Raw genomic sequence first — 16041 nt, forward strand, 5'->3', positions numbered from 1 at the left:
AGGCATTTCCCCACCTTCAAGTTGACGATACAAGTTTGTAATCTTGCATTTTTTTAACTACAAATACATTTCCCAATTCAAAACCTGCTGTCAGCAGACTTATTTTACTTTCATTATTATTAATAATAATAATAATAATAATGGTACCATTATTATTAAGCACTTACTATGTGCCAAGCACTGTTCTAAGCACTGGGGTAGATACAAGTGCTGGGGTAACCAGGTTGCTCCACGTGGGGCTCACAGTTTTAATCCCCATTTTACAGATGAGGTACCTGAGGCACAGATAAGTTAAGTGGCTTGTCCAAGGTCACACAGCGGGCAAGTGGCAGAGTTGGAATTAGAACCCACATCCTCTGACTTCCAAGCCCGAGCTCTTGCTACTAAGGCATGCTGCTTCACGCTGCTGCTTTGAAAAGTAGAACACTTATAGAAATGATATGCATGTACTTCATGAGCAAATCATTTTTGTGATAAAAGTCCCAATGACCTGCATTTAAAATTTCTCAGATTTTCCATGTTCATTGGTACTTTGGATCTAAAATATAAATCCATTTAATCTATTCTGGTACTTAGGCAGAGTGTGTATACACACTCCCAATTACAATCAAGTTTAATTTTGCTTTATTTAGATTTTTTTTTTAAAGAAATCTTTTATTTTACTCCTGAATAAAGGACTATCCAGTGGTGATGGATTTTTTATGGTTTTGCTCGGAAAATATTTTATAGTTTAAAATGCATCTTCTTAGTCACTATGGTCTAAGCTCAGTTTTTGCATTGATTTCTAATATGATAAATATTAGCATGAAGGTTGAAGTTGTAACATGATTTTTGAGCAACGAAGCCCGTGACCTTCAGGGAGAAGTGCCTCTGTGGCTTGTCCTCAGCATTCGGGCCAGTGTTTGTTAAATGTTTAGGGTAGGACTTCCCAATCCATCTCTCTAGTCCCAACCTCTCATCTCCTCTGCAGTATTGCAGTTTCTCTTACCACCAGGACAGTTCCATGTGGATGGAGCATCATCACCTCAAACTCAATATGTCTGAAAATAGAGATCCTCTTCTATCCTAAATGCATTTCTCCATTATTTCCCATCACAGTCATTGTCATCATCAGTGGTGTTTATTGAGCACTTAGTGTGTGCAGAACACTGCACTAAGAGCTTGGGAGAGTACAGTTCAACAGAGTTGGAAGACACATTCCCAGCCCACAGCGGGCTTACAGTCTAGAAGCAATGTGGCACAGTGGAAAGAGCCTGGGCTTGGGAGTCAGAGGTCATGGGTTCTAATCCTGCCTCCGCCACTTGTCTTTTGTGTGACTTTGGGCAAGTCACTTAACTTCTCCGTGTGCCTCAGTTACCTCATCTGTAAAATGGGGATGAAGACTGTGAGCCCCACGTGGGACAACCTGATTACCTTGTATCTACCCTAGCACTTAGAACAGAGTTTGGCATATAGTAAGCGCTTAACAAATACCAACATTACTATTATTATTATTATTAGAAGGGGGAGACAGATATTAATATAAATAAATCATTTTTAGATATGTACATTAGTGCTGTGGGCCTGAGGGTGAGCAAATATCAGATGCCCAAAGGTCACAGATCCAAGGGCATAGATGATGCAGAAGAGAGAGGGAGTTCAGAAAAAGAAGACAATCAGGGCAGTCAGCAATGCCTCCCCGTCCCCAAGGCCTGTGACCTGGGTATTATCCTCAAGCACTCAATAAATATGATTGATTGATTATCCTGACTCCTAACCCTGAGACTCCACTCACATTCTGTTATTTCTGTTACAGATCCACCTCTTACTCTCCATCCAAATAGCCACCTGGCCCAGGTCCTTGTGCTATCCCAGTTAGACTACTATATCAGCCTCCCTGCTGGTCTCCCTATCTCTAGCCTCTCTCTTCTCCCTGTCTGTACTTTCATTCATTCATTCATTCAGTCAGTCAGTCGTATTTATTGAGCGCTTACTGTGTGCAGAGCACCAGAGCATTCTGGTACCCTGATCATTTTTTTAAAACATGATTCTGCCCACTTCATTTCATTCCTCAAAAACATACGATGGTGACCCATTCATCTTCACATCAAGCAGAAATTTCTAACCATTGGTTTAAAGCACTTTTTCAGCTCTTTTCTTCTCACTTAGCCATTCTCTTCTTCCATTACACCCCAGCTCACACTCTGTATAGCTCCCAAACCCTCTAGATTGTGAGCTCGTTGTGGGCAGGGAATTTGTCTACCAATTCTGTTATACTGTACTCTTCCAAACGCTTAGTATAGCGCTCTGCACTCAATGAAGATGATTGATTGATTGATTAAAGCCCACCTTCTCACTGTGCCTTGTTCCTGACTATGTTGGGTCAGTGTAAGTGATAGACTGCATTTTGGACTTGTTCACCCTGTTACCAATCCCCAAATCTAGGCAAATAGAGTGAGGTGAGAAGCATAAAGCCCATAGCACTCCGAGGCAGCCCAGACACGTGGCCCAAAATCTGTTTACATGTGTTAAAAGAGGCAGGTTTGAATTGATTCAGCAAGATTACAATACATTAGTTTCCCAAACCCCTATCTGAGTCAGTGACAGGGGAACAGGACATTATTGTGCTGCAAAGAAATGCAAGAATTTGGGTTTTTCTTGGGGAAATGAGTATGTGATTTGCCCTTTTCAGAACACCTAGTGCAACATTTTAAAATGACAGACATATAGCCTGCTCTCCCTCCTCCTTAGACTGTGAGCTCCACATAGGGCAGGGACTGTGTCTGATATGCTCATATTATATCTACCCCAGTGCTTAGTACAGTGCTTGGCACATAGTAAGCACTTAACAAATGCCAGATAGATATAGGTATGGATATAGATATATGCATGCTTTTAGCCGAAGCAGTGGATCCAGGTTCTCCAAGGGAGTGAAATAGAAAATAAAATGGTTTTCCAATAGGCCTTGAAATTTTCTTGGCTGCATTTCTTCCCTCTTCCAGTTTAAACACTGTCTAGAAAGGGCAGGCTGTCCTGGACTCCATCTTCAAATGGAAACCCCCACAGTTGTCAAGGGAAACCTATTCCAGCCATCCTGACAGGGACATTTCACCCCTCTCTCCCTCCCTTCCTTCCTTTCTTTCTCCCTCCATTTCTTCTTCCCTCCCTCCTTCTCTCTCTTTCTCCATCCCTCTGACACTGTTCCTGGCTAAAAAAGCCCTAGTGGTGTCAGGGAGGGAGAGGATGTGTGCCCAGAGGCAGGAGCTTGTGAGTGCTCAAGATGCTCGGGGGAGAGCAAACTTCATCCTAGGGAATCCCTCGGGCTTCATCTACTCTGGGATCTGGTTCTACTGCTCAGGTAACGCAGAAAGAGTCTGATAGCCTAATTGCATGCAGTAGCCGGAACACGAGAGACAAGAAAGAGACAAGAAGCTGCTTGTGTCACTGTTGGCTTCCCAGAACTCGTGGCTACGGGGGTGCTTCTTGTGATGTGCTCAGCAGAGGCACAGACTCTGGAAGCTGCCAGCAGCAGGAGCAATTTCTCTTCTCTTGTGCTCTAGCTAGTGCTGCTCAGCTTCTCACTGCACTTCTGAGAGCTCTTGCTTCATCAAGAGGGACAGGGACGGCAGAGGCCTTTATGATACTGAGCAGTACCCTGATGGGGATTTGTAAGTCAGAGGTTTTCAACCAAGTGTAAACATGTAGGAAAGAAACTTTATTTGAAAAAGATGAGCATCACAATGCTTGAGCTCCATTTTATTCCTTTTTCTGGTTAACTGGCAGAGGCAACTTTTCCAGAGTTTTGTAAATTAGTTCTTCCCAGTGGGGACCATTTCCCTTCCAGTAAACCTATGGAGGTTAAATTAAAATCAATCTCCAATCCCCTTACCCCAAAGAGAGGATTTAATTAGTTCCCTTTTGGTTTAACAAGATACAGATTTTAAAAAAATCAGGACTGCTGGATGTACAATCAGAAATGCATGCACAATAGAGTTTTAATCTGCTGTTGGGTGGTTCCACTAGATTATAAACTTAGAGGTAGGGACTGCATCTACCAACTTTATTGAGAAGCAGCTTGACCTAGTGGAAAGAGCTCGGGCCTAGACGTTGTAGGGACTGGGCTCTGATCCCGACTCTGCCAATTGCTTGCTATGTGACCTTGTATAAGTCATTTAACTTCTCTGTGCCTCAGTTTCCTCATCTGTAAAGTTTGGATTCTACACCTGCCCTCCCTCCTACTTAGACTATGAGCCCCATGTGGGACAGGAAAGGTGTCCAATGTGATCAGTTGTATCTACACCAGCACTTAGAGCAGTGCTTGATGCATAGTAAGTGTTTAACAAGTACCATCATCATTATTATTATTGTACTCTCCCAAGTGCTTACTACAGTGATCTGCATATAGTAAGTGCTTGTTCCTCCTCCTCCCCCATCCTTTCCTATCCCCTTCCCTCCTCCTCTTCCCTCTACTTGTCAATTATTTATGTCTGCCTGTCTCCTGCATTAAACTGTAAGCCCCTCTAGGGCAGGGACTTTGTGTTTTGCTCCTGGAGCACTCTCTCAAGTGGTTACTACAGTGCTGTGCTGTCAGCCACTCAGTAAGTCCCATTGATTGGTTGGAGTTCAGTGGTCACCTCCAGGCACCTTGATATTCCTTGCAGTGAAACCAGCCTCAAAGCCTGCACCACCACTACAGTTGCCCCTAGGGATTCCCATGTGGAGTCAGCACTGCCCTGGGGCTGGAGAAGCCAAGCAGCCCAGATGATGCCCCCCCAGGGTGGGCTGCAGTAGTCTGTGGAGGCCATGTGGAAACTCATCCAAATCTAGCACAGCACAGCTGCTGACCAGATACTGTTCCAGGCTGGCCCAGGTTCCAGCCATCAAACGGGGAGATGCTGGCTCGGCAGACTACTCCAGCCTGGATGGAGGCTTCCAACGTCACGGCCCACCTCCCCATACCCCAGCACAGTTATCCTTGCCACTGGTAAGCAGCAGGGCATAGTGGATAGAGCACTGGCCTGGAGTCGACAGGATCTGGATTCTAATCCCAGCTCCGCCACTGTCTGCTGTGTGACCTTGGGCAAGTTGCTTCACTTCTCTGTGCCTCCATTGCCCTGTCCGTAAAATGGGAATTAAGATTGTGAGCCCCATGTGGGATAGGGACTGTGTCCAACCCGATTTGCTTGTATCCACTCCAGTTCTTAGAACAGTGCTTGGCATGTAGTAACAAATAACAAATACCACAGTTATTATTGGTAACCCCTGTCCGCGTTAGACTGAAGGGGCAGTGCTGCTTTGGATCCTGGGGCCCTGGGTTACCATAGCCTCCTCTGCTGGCATGGGGCCTTGGTTGGCATGGAGTCTAGTAAAGTTGCCTCATTTGTTCTCCCCTCCTGTCCTCATCCTTCTCCCTGTCCTTTTGTATCATTTGGATTTTGATATGACTGTTCTTAACTCTACTGGGCACCTTGCCATCATTCCATAAATGTTCACATAAGTTTCCCCAAGACAGCCTCCTCCACTCAAAAATCAGGCTTTTCAGGTAAGTCACAACATGAACTATGTTGCAAAGTACTGGTTGTTCCAAAAAAAATTGCAAATTAATACAAGGCCAGTTTATCATGCAAATCCAAATGGAAAAGTATGATTAATAGTTGCATTAACAGTGTTTTCATGGCCATACTCTCTAGTTCTCACCTTTGTTCTGGGGGAATGAAAGTATAAAGCCTTATAAGAATGGGAGAAGAAAGGACAAGAAGAAAAGGAAGTGATTTGGATTCTTCCCAGAAGTTCTAAGTATGTACAGTGCTTTATGCAGGATATCTCAGTTGCCTTTACAAAGTTACCATGAGACAGTGAGAGAGCAGTAGTCTTGTTTAAAAGGAGTTGAAACATAGAAAGGTTAAACTATTAGCCCAAAGTCAAACAGTAATCTGGAACTAGAATATGTTCAGAATACATCAGTATGTCCAAAACTGAACTTCTCATCTTCCCTTCCAAAATCATCCCCTCCACTGAACTTTCCCATCATAGTTTACAGGACCACCATTATCCTGGTCTGCGCAGCCCATGACTGTGGCTTTATCCTTGACTCCTTCCTCTCTTCCAACCCCCATATTCAGTCTGTCACCAAATCCTATAGGTTTTTCCAGAATCCACCCCTTCCTCTCCATCCAAACGACCACCACTCGACTCTAGGCACTTGTCCTTTCCCGGCTTGACTACTGCATCAGCCTCCTGACTGATACCCTTGCCTCTTGTCTCTCCCCTTTCCATTCTGTATTTCCCTCTGCTGCCCAGATCATTTTTCTAGAACACTGTCCTGCATACATCTCCCCACTCCTCAATAGTTGCCCACTCCACACCTCATGAAGTCCTGGCCATTGTCTTCAAGGCATTTGATCATCTCTTTTCCCCAGCTACGTATCTACTCTCTTCTCCCACTATACCCCAGCTCACAATCTTTGTTCCTCTCATGGTAACCTACTCACTGTGCCTCATTCCCATCTCTCATCACTGGTGTTTTCCACATACCCTCCCCATTCAAATTCAACAGACCACAACTCTCCTTATTTTCCAAGCCCTTCTGAAATCACATTTCCTCCTGCAGACTTTTCCCAATTAATTTCTAATACTCCCTGTTTATATCCTCCCTACTGCTTGTTCAGGATTTCTGGACCATCTAAGCACTTAGATATTCACAACTCCCATAGCACTTAGGAACAGATATTACATATGCTACTACTTAAGAATCAACTCGTGTACATATCCCCTTTTCCTCCTTATTCCAATCTGTGAATTATTTTAGGTTCTGTCTTCCTTGCTAGACTGCGAACTCCTTGAAGGCAGGGATCATAAGTACTAATTCTGCTGTATTGTGCTCCCCAAGTGTTTAGTAGTGTTCTGCAAACACTAAATAAATACGTTTTATTAGTAGAAATTTCCCTCTAGGAGATTGACTTTTGCTGCTTTAGGAATTTCTTGTGGTATCAATCTTATTTATTAAGCACTTAAATGCAGAGCACTGTACTAAGTGCTTGGGAGAGTACAGTACAACAGAATTAGCAGGCATGTTCCCTGCCCGTAACGAGTGGTTATTTACAAAAACCTTTTCCAGCTAGTCCAGACATGCTCGTTACCACCCCACCTGCCCCCCGCCCCGTCCCTAGAAAAAACTCTTGCTTTTTTCACCCCAATAATATCACCCACTCCAGATCCACCGTATTTCCACAACCATAGCAACAAACTCAGGTGCTGTGCTGCTGTAGAACCCCCTGCTCCAGATCTTCCTGCCACCTTGCCCCTGTGGCAAAAATGTCAGTGGGTTGGGGCAGGGTGGGGTGGGAACAGGTGGTGGGGATCCTTCCTCCGAGTTCCCTCTTCCTCAAAGTCCCCCTTCCTTTGTGGACAGCTGATGAAATCAATCAATCTATGGTATTGAGTGCTTACTGTGTGAAGAGCACTGTACTAAGCACTTGGGAAAACACATTATAACAGTTGGTAAACACATTCCCTGCCCACAGTGAGCTTACAGTCTAGATGGGGAGACAGACATTATTGTAAAACCTTCAGGATTGAAGATGGCTGGGCCAGGGAGGATGGGGAAGGGGTACCTCCCAGTCAAACTTAAGGCAAAGATTTCATCCACTATAAATTCACAAAGAAGTGATCTCTGCCCCTCCAGTGTGGTTGCTCCTCCCTCTAGACTTTGTGCTTCTTGTGGGCAGAGAACATGTCTATCAACACTGTTGTATTGTACTCTCTCCCAAGTGCTTAGTACAGTGCTCTGCACACAGTATGAGCTCAATAAATACCATTAATTGATTGAACCAGACCAGATTTTCCAGATAGGACCCTTTCCATTGAACCAGACCAGATTTTCCAAGTAGGACCCTTTCCATTAGTATGCTGTCTGCCTTGTGTGTCATCTTGGTAAGGTGACAAGTCCTAGTGACATACTTTCTGAAGTAACACATGCATCCCTGGGTTAAGCGCTTATTACAGTGCTCTGCACACAGTAAGCACTCAATAAATACGATTGAATGAATCCCTGAGTGATACACTGTGCCTTTATGAAGCCTTGTGTTCCACTCTGTCTTGTGGAGAGAGATTCTAATATAGAGTATAAAGGTCAAACAGGCCTGACTTGATAGAAAGTAGTGTTTACTGCTTCGATGTTAAACATTTTCATTTGAGCTCCAAAACTCCAGGTAAGCAGACAGACTGTGCAGGGTGATATTAAGCAGACATTTTGATGCTTCCCCATGGTAAGTCCCAACAAAACAGGCCACATGGTGTACTGACACAAGTTATTTTTAAAATATCTATTTTAGAGCATGTCATATATCTCTTGAACTCCTGGACCTTCCTCCTCCCTTCTCCGTCCCCTAGGAAAATAGCTTAGTTTACTGACACTCCAGGACTGTTTATTCTCTTCCATGTCAAGTTTCAGCCTTATGAAATTTTAAACAACTTGGGGCTATTTTCAAAAGGGAGGGGGGAAAAAAGAAACCACCCACTCTCTTATCAACTAATGATTCAGAGTATCTAATGCCAGAAAATCCATATCATCCAAATGTGCTCACCCAGATTCACCCCGAATGTAAATATTCTGCTATCACTGCTCACTCCCCACCCCCACTTCCAAATGCTAGGTGAATTGTTGCTTTTTTGATATGTCTGACCCTTCCAAGGATGGCTGAGGTTCGTGGTGGGGAATGGGGGGAGTGATGTGTGATTCATAGTCCCACAGCCTTCAAGAAGCCTGGGCATCCTTCATACCTGTGGAGGAACTCAAGGCAACACTGTGCTAACTTTCCAACCTAGAAGGTGATTTCAAAGCTAGTCCCTGGGATTGAAACATACAGTACTGAAACAATTAGCCCTTCAGAAAGACAGTTTTAGAGGGGCCATCAGCGCAGTTTGAAATTAAATGTTAATGGTTCCAAGCTTGTCAGATCCCTAAACCCACCTCCTAATGTTTCTTTGACTGGTAAAGGAAGGATCCCTATTTGTTATGTTTAGGTTCTAACTGAAGTGTGAAGGCATACAATCTTCAAGGTACTCCAGGCCATGGCTAAGTCAGGAAAATCATCCAAGGATAGCAGTTTGGATGTCCTCTCAACCATCTGGATAGTGTTGACACCATTTGGTCTCGCACTTGCTAATGAATAATTTGCTTGGGCATTAGAGAGAGCAGAGCCAAACATGATTGCAGAAGCCTCAAATAATGAGTTAGGGCTCCTAGGGGAGCAGTTTACTTTGTGCCGGTATATTTCAATATCTAGGTGGTGCTATTTTAGGCATTGTAGTGTTTTAATCTTTAGGGTACATTTGTTAGGGGTGTGTGGTGTGTGCGTGTGTTTGTGTGTGGATACTTGCATGTGTGTTATAATACTGCCTTTTATATGTACATACATCTCCCTATGTCCTAATGCATCCTCCCTCCTTTCTCTTATCCCATTCATCCCTAGCTTAAGAGGGCTCCTGTGACAGAAATAGGCTGACATGTCCCAGAACAGTGCTGATACCGCACAGCTCACAAGCCTAAACTCTGTTGTTTATTTACAGGGAAATTTCTTTTTTAAGACAAACAGCTCCAAGTCTTGCCAACTGTGAGATTTCCTTCTCATGGGAAATCTCTTAACAAGTTGCCTCTTTTGTTTTAGGCTTCTCCAACTTTGAATCTAATGTGATTTTCTTACTTTAATGTTTTGGCTATCTCCTGATCTTTAAATAACTAGTTTTCGATTGGACAGCTTGTCTCTTCCCCTGAACAGCAGAAAGGAAATGTACTTTCTGCACTGAAACACAATCACGTTTTAAGGCTCATTGTATAGATGTTTAAAGGAGATGCTCATTCCATAGGGATGTATTGTATTTAGGCATTTGTGAAACTAAAAAATTCTCACTGTTTAGGAAAATTGCCACTTTTCAACTTGTTACAGAGAGACTAATGACTTAGAGATAAACATGTTGGAAGTGGTTTGGCAGAATATGCAGTAAACTCTAGTGTGATACAAGACATCATCTTTTAAAGACCCATGGGAGGGGTTTACCTGTCAGCTCAGTACATTGTTGTTTTAGCCTGCTGACCTGGTTTAGGAACATTCTCTTACCTACTTGTATTAAGTAGTGTTCAGTTAAAGACTATAAACATTCAGTGGATGTGTGGTTTTTTTGTGTGTGTTGCCTAAATCAGCATGTTGTTTCAACATGTTTAAAGGACGAGCAAAGAATATTCACTTCAATTTTCTAGACCATGGCGTCTGCATCCATAAGTAAAGCACTGTATTGTTCATTTGATACTAAATACCTTCATTTGGGAACATATTTTGTAGCCTGATCAACTCAGTTTTGTTGTAGGTGTTTTGGTGGGGTTTTTTTGCCCTAACATGTTAAAAATAGGACAAACCTGGGGTTTGATACCAGCATAAAAGATGTTTGGCACAGCTTCTCTTTCATTGTATAAACAAGCCTGTGGCTTTTTTTTCCATGTGAAATAATTTGCCTGAGTTTCTTAGGTGGGTAGGTGTGTTATTTTTCCTTTAAACTCTCACAAATAGGACAACTTTTCTTTAAGATATTCTGTCTTTACAGACCATGAAAAGTTTATCATTCCTTTCTCCACTGGAAGAGAAATTAGGCAATTGATTCAAGACCTGGTGAAGCTTTTAACAAATGCTAAGCAAGTACTATATGGATAAATGGAAATAATAAGTTCCAGAACTCTTAAAATTTCTGTTGGGGAATTGAGATTTCAAGTTATTGTCATATAGGGGAAGCTAGATTTGATTCAACTACTTCGATGTTCTTTGGACTTTTTTTGCCCAGGCATAGTCTATGATTGAAGAGAGCTGACCCACTAATAGTAGAGTTGTCTTTCTGTTCGAAGATACCCTGTGATCTAGTGGAAGGAGCACAGGCCTAGGAATCAAAGGACAGGGGTTCTAATCCTGGCTCGACCACTGGCCTGCTTTGAACAAGTCATTTAACTTTTCCATGCCTCAGTTTTCTCTCCTGTAAAGTGGGGATTGAGTACCTGTTCTCCCTCTTACTTAGACTGTGAGCCTCACGTGGATCCAAATGCCTGAGGTACCAAAATTATTATTATCCTTAATATAGTCATTCAATTATGTTGAAATGCTGCTGTTTCTGTCCTACCCACCCTTCCCTTGTATCCCCCTTACTTGAAATTTCTACTCAAAGGATCGGTGGGAACTCTCTGTTCTTCTGATACAGGCAATTCTCTGAGGATGGGAATGGAGTTATATTGCTAGCCAGAACTAATTGAACTTTAAAATATCTCACTAACATCCCTGGTGGTGGTGGTGGTGATGGTGGTAGTAGTAGTAGTGGCTGGAGTAGCAGCATTTATTTAGTGCATTGCGCTGTACCAGGTTCTTGGGATTTACAGAATAAAGAATTGACACATTCCCTGCCCATAAAGAACTTACACTCTAATGGGATAGAGTAAGTATGCTGCTTGAATTAAGAATCTGAAACATGATTTGCTATAAGCCATGTTAACTTGTTTAACCATAAAAGTGGTTTCCTATACAATGTATTTTTTTTTTTACTTTTTAATTCTAGGACAGAAAACTTACAAAAGTGGAGAGACAGAGATTTAAAGAGGAAGCTGAAATGTTGAAAGGCCTGCAACATCCAAACATTGTTCGATTTTATGACTTCTGGGAATCTTGTGCAAAGGGAAAGAGGTGCATTGTGTTGGTTACTGAATTAATGACTTCTGGAACACTCAAAACGTAAGTTGTCTGAGCTGATTTCCTGCTGAAAAGATAAAGACCACACACACAAAAATATACCCAAGGCTGATTTAAGAAAAAAATTAGGTCAATCTTTTCCCTCCATGTCATGTCACTCCCAACACATTACATCTGCATTTCGATCCATGCACGACAGAGTTTGCAGGTTATCAATTTTATTTTCTCAGTTTCTTTTTTGTGTGTGGATAGTTGGTCCCAGCAAAAGAATGTGTTTATCTTGGGTCTCAGCCATGCCACATTTAATGGTTTTAGAAAGTGTGTTGTATTAATATGGTATTAACATTGTTTTGAAAATCCTGTGGGTGGCATAAAGCCACCTCATCCTCATATGGTTCAATAGACATTAAATGTTTAGCAGATAGTGTTGTAGACTGACCCCCAAACTGGTGTGGATGGAGCTCTAAGTTAGCACTGGAAGCATCAAGTTCTCAACTTGGCTGTCTCCCCAAAGGTATTTACTGATTAAGAGTGGAAAGCCAATTATCCAAACCAGTTGGTGTGTGCACTTGCTAGATCAGATAATCAAAGGATTTGGGGGAATATGCATACCCAATTTTATTCAATTATCCTAATATCCAATAGACTCTGATAGCCTGGCAACTTGGAACACCAATCTTTGTATTGTTGTCTTTCTACTATAATAGGTGGCTTCTTAAGGCTTCAGTAAAAGTTACTCCCATTCGGTTTTTTGATGCTCTGCATTTCAGTGCATCCTTCCAAGTTGTTACTGCCGCTTTAAAGTCTTCAGCTCTATGGCATCTGTTCCCAAAGGACCTTCCCAAATTAGGCACTCGATACATGGTATTGATAACGATGTCCTAAAAGTAAATGAATATCGGATTGGGAGCCTCCTTATAAAAAAGTCCCTGTGCCCCATATGTTGCTGCTTAAAAGTCTATCATTATGTCAGTCTATTGGTCCATCAATCGGTGGTATTTACTGAGTGCTTACTGTGTGCCAAGCACTGTACTAGCCAAAACATATCCTGCAAACCTGTTAGAAAACTTCTAAGCCTATTCTAAACAGCCTCAGCACCCAAGCCTCTTTAAATATCATGAGTCTACGGTTCATGCTCTTCTACCAAATTTAGTAGCACATACTTGATTTATGTAACAGTTGTTTCCTTTATGCACATTGAGCTTGAACAATTTTCTGCACTTATTTAAAAGTTATGGAAATAAATCAATTTAGTAAAACTGCTGCTGTGTATTTTTGCCCTCTCTGTAGATATCTGAAGCGATTTAAAGTGATGAAACCAAAGGTTCTTCGCAGCTGGTGCCGACAAATTCTGAAAGGCCTGCTTTTTTTGCATACAAGGACTCCACCTATCATTCACAGAGACTTGAAATGCGATAATATTTTCATTACTGGACCAACTGGATCTGTGAAAATAGGAGATTTAGGTCTGGCTACCCTCAAGAGGGCTTCATTCGCCAAAAGTGTAATAGGTAAACCTGTGTTTGTCATTCACCAGCTATGTACATAGAGGAATGATAATTTATGGGGAAGTCTTTAAAAATCTGAATATCAGTGTTTCAACATCCAGATAATGTGTTTCAGGTTAGATGAAATTCATTGTCTTTCAGAAGGGATTTTGGTATTTTATAGCTCACTTGTCAGAAGGGATTTTGGTATTTTATAACTCTCTTGTCACCAGGTCATCACAGTAACTTTATGAATCCATTTTCTGTTAACTTGAAATAAGCTTGTATCACATGAGTTCCTCTTCCCTTCACATTTCAAGATCAAAATGTGGAATGTTCTTTCCAGTCTCCATCTATGAGCAGAAGTGTTTTCAGACTATAACTAGAAAATGATATAGTGTAAATTTTTAAATGGTATTTGTTAAGTGCTTGTCATGTGTCAAACACTGTTCTAAGCAGTAGGGGTAGGTACAAGTTAAATATGTTGGACACAGTCCCTGTCCCACACAAAGCTCACAGTCTGAGTAGAAGGGAGGACAGGTATTTAATTCCTATTTCACAGTTGAGGGAACTGAGGCACAGAGAAGTTAAGTGACTTGCCCAACATCAGAAAGCAAGCAATTAGTAGAGCTTGAACTAGAACCCAGTTCTTCTGACTTTGGGTTTGGAGTCAAAGCTTCGGGCTTTGGAGTCAGAGGTCATGGGTTCAAATGCCAGCTCTGCCAATTGCCAGCTCTGTGACTTTGGGCAAGTCACGTAACTTCTCTGTGCCTCAGTTACCCCATCTGTAAAATGGGGATTAAGACTGTGAGCCCCCCGTGGGACAACCTGATCACCTTGTAACCTCCCCAGTGCTTAGAACAGTGCTTTGCACATAGTAAGTGCTTAATAAATGCTATCATTATTATTATTATTATTATTCTGACTCCCAGGCCCATGCTGTTTCCATTAGGCCAAGCTGCTTCTCTAGTAATTAATGTGGGGGCTACAGAAATCCTGGTTTTCCCACCTTTAATTTGAAACTCTCTGAATTCTCTGAATTCAGACTTTGTGATTCTTTGTTAGTTCTCTCCTCTCTGTGAGCGTGGAAATGGGCTAGTGCAGCAGGTGCTATTGCCCAGTTTGGAGGGAAGTGTGCACATACCTTCAGGCTGCTTTGGAGACCGTTAGGGACTCATTAATATTATTCTTATTAGCATTTATTAAGGGCTTACCTTGTGCCAAGCACTGTCTTAGGCAATGGGATAATTGTAAACAAATTAACTAAGACATGGTACTAGGCTAATGGGGCTCAGAATATAAAGAAGAGAGGGCAGACAGATCTAGCAAGAACACAGTTTGAATGTTGAAAACAAGTGAAAATTCAGCAGTTAAAACTATCATTGGTACAATATTCATCGAATAATATTTGAGTGCCTACCATGTGCAAAGCACTGTGCTAGGTGCTTAGTAGTGGACAACCAAAGTTCAAGATATCGTACTTAGAAGCAAATGAGAAGTTAAACAGTATTTGGAAGGTGCTATCATTGGGCACCTCACCACTCCAGTCCTTGGTAACAAGTTGCCACTGCCTTCCCAGAATTCTTTTAGCACCATGGTGGCAATAGGATTATGGGCTACATGGTTACATGCTAATCTTTGGGCTGCATTTAGACCCCTTTGGTCTTTAAAGTGGCAGCAGGTGAAAAGGAGGTGAGTGTCTCATCAGAGGATTTGTCAGTATATCCCTTCCAGTCCCTGTCCCTTTACAGGAGCTGAGGATGGGATCCCAACTTTACAATTTGCATGTGGGCAAAAAGGGGACAAGCATTTTAAGGTGGATGGAGATTGGGAGGGGACAGTCTTCAAAGAACAGGTCAAAAAATCCACCATTTTGTGTCTTTGTGGCCCTGATTGGAAACTCGTGGGTCTTGTCAGAGACCTGGAATGTGCCCCAAAGGCTGTTGGAGCAGTCTCCCCCATGGAGTTGACATCTCTGGTCCCTGTACCAGGATCCAGGTCTCTGTTCTGGCATTAGTATTCTAGGAGACACATAAGTCTCAATCTAAAGAATGTGTGTTGGGAGGAAATTGTCTAAATAATGTTAAAAGAGATTTCTACTAGGGTTGGGAACTTATAAGAACAGAAGCAGTGTGGCTTATTGGATAGAGTCTGGGCCTGGGTGTCAAAAGGACCTGGGTTCTAGTCCCAGCTCTGCCACTTGACTGCTGTGTGCCCTCGGGCAAGTCACTTAACTTCTTTGTGCCTCAGTTACCTCACCTGTAAAATGGGGATTTAGACTAGGAACCCTATGTGAGACATGGACTTTGTCCAACCTGATTAGCTTGTATCTACCCTAGCTCCTGGCACATAGTAAGCACTTAACAAATACCTTAGGACAAAAACCTGTGTGTCTAGAAAATCATCCTGCTGTTCTCCATTTTCACTTTTGCCAGTTGTTTGCCCTGGCTAGTACCCAAGGAAGCTAAAATCACACAGAGGTCACTAATTCTTCCCTAGTGTCAGGTTCCCCACATTCCATTTTTGTTAATAAAAAAGTGAGTTGTCTAATTTATTGAGCATAGCTATAGAAGCAACTTTAAATGGTGTGCTTTTTGCCTCTGTCTTTTACCCCATTCCAAATTTCTGGTAGATGATTAGAAATATTGGGACAAGAAAGTTAATGATCATTTGGCTTTGTTCTGAGTTTTTATTCCAGATTTCTATAATTTTCATCATGTGACCCAGGCTTTTATAATATTTCAGTATTCTTTTAAATCAGCCAATCAACTTGCTATGTGGATACAAAACCACATTGCTTATATTTTCTTCTCTTTATCACATTTTTTAGTCATTTTTCTCATGTAGTGCTT

General features: G+C 42.1%; 1 protein-coding gene across 8 annotated transcripts in view; it reads left to right on the plus strand.

The window, feature by feature from the left end:
• Positions 1-16041, plus strand: part of WNK2 (WNK lysine deficient protein kinase 2) — a 148167-nt gene that overhangs the window by 45832 nt on the left and 86294 nt on the right. For all 8 annotated transcript variants that reach the window (XM_038772055.1, XM_038772047.1, XM_038772050.1 and 5 more), the window contains 2 exons: positions 11572-11744; positions 12993-13213. In XM_038772055.1, coding sequence (XP_038627983.1) covers positions 11572-11744; positions 12993-13213 — 394 coding nt within the window. The remainder of the gene's footprint in view (positions 1-11571; positions 11745-12992; positions 13214-16041) is intronic.

Source organism: Tachyglossus aculeatus, chromosome X1 (assembly GCF_015852505.1).
Source record: "Tachyglossus aculeatus isolate mTacAcu1 chromosome X1, mTacAcu1.pri, whole genome shotgun sequence".
NCBI classification, from domain to species: Eukaryota; Metazoa; Chordata; class Mammalia; order Monotremata; family Tachyglossidae; genus Tachyglossus; species Tachyglossus aculeatus.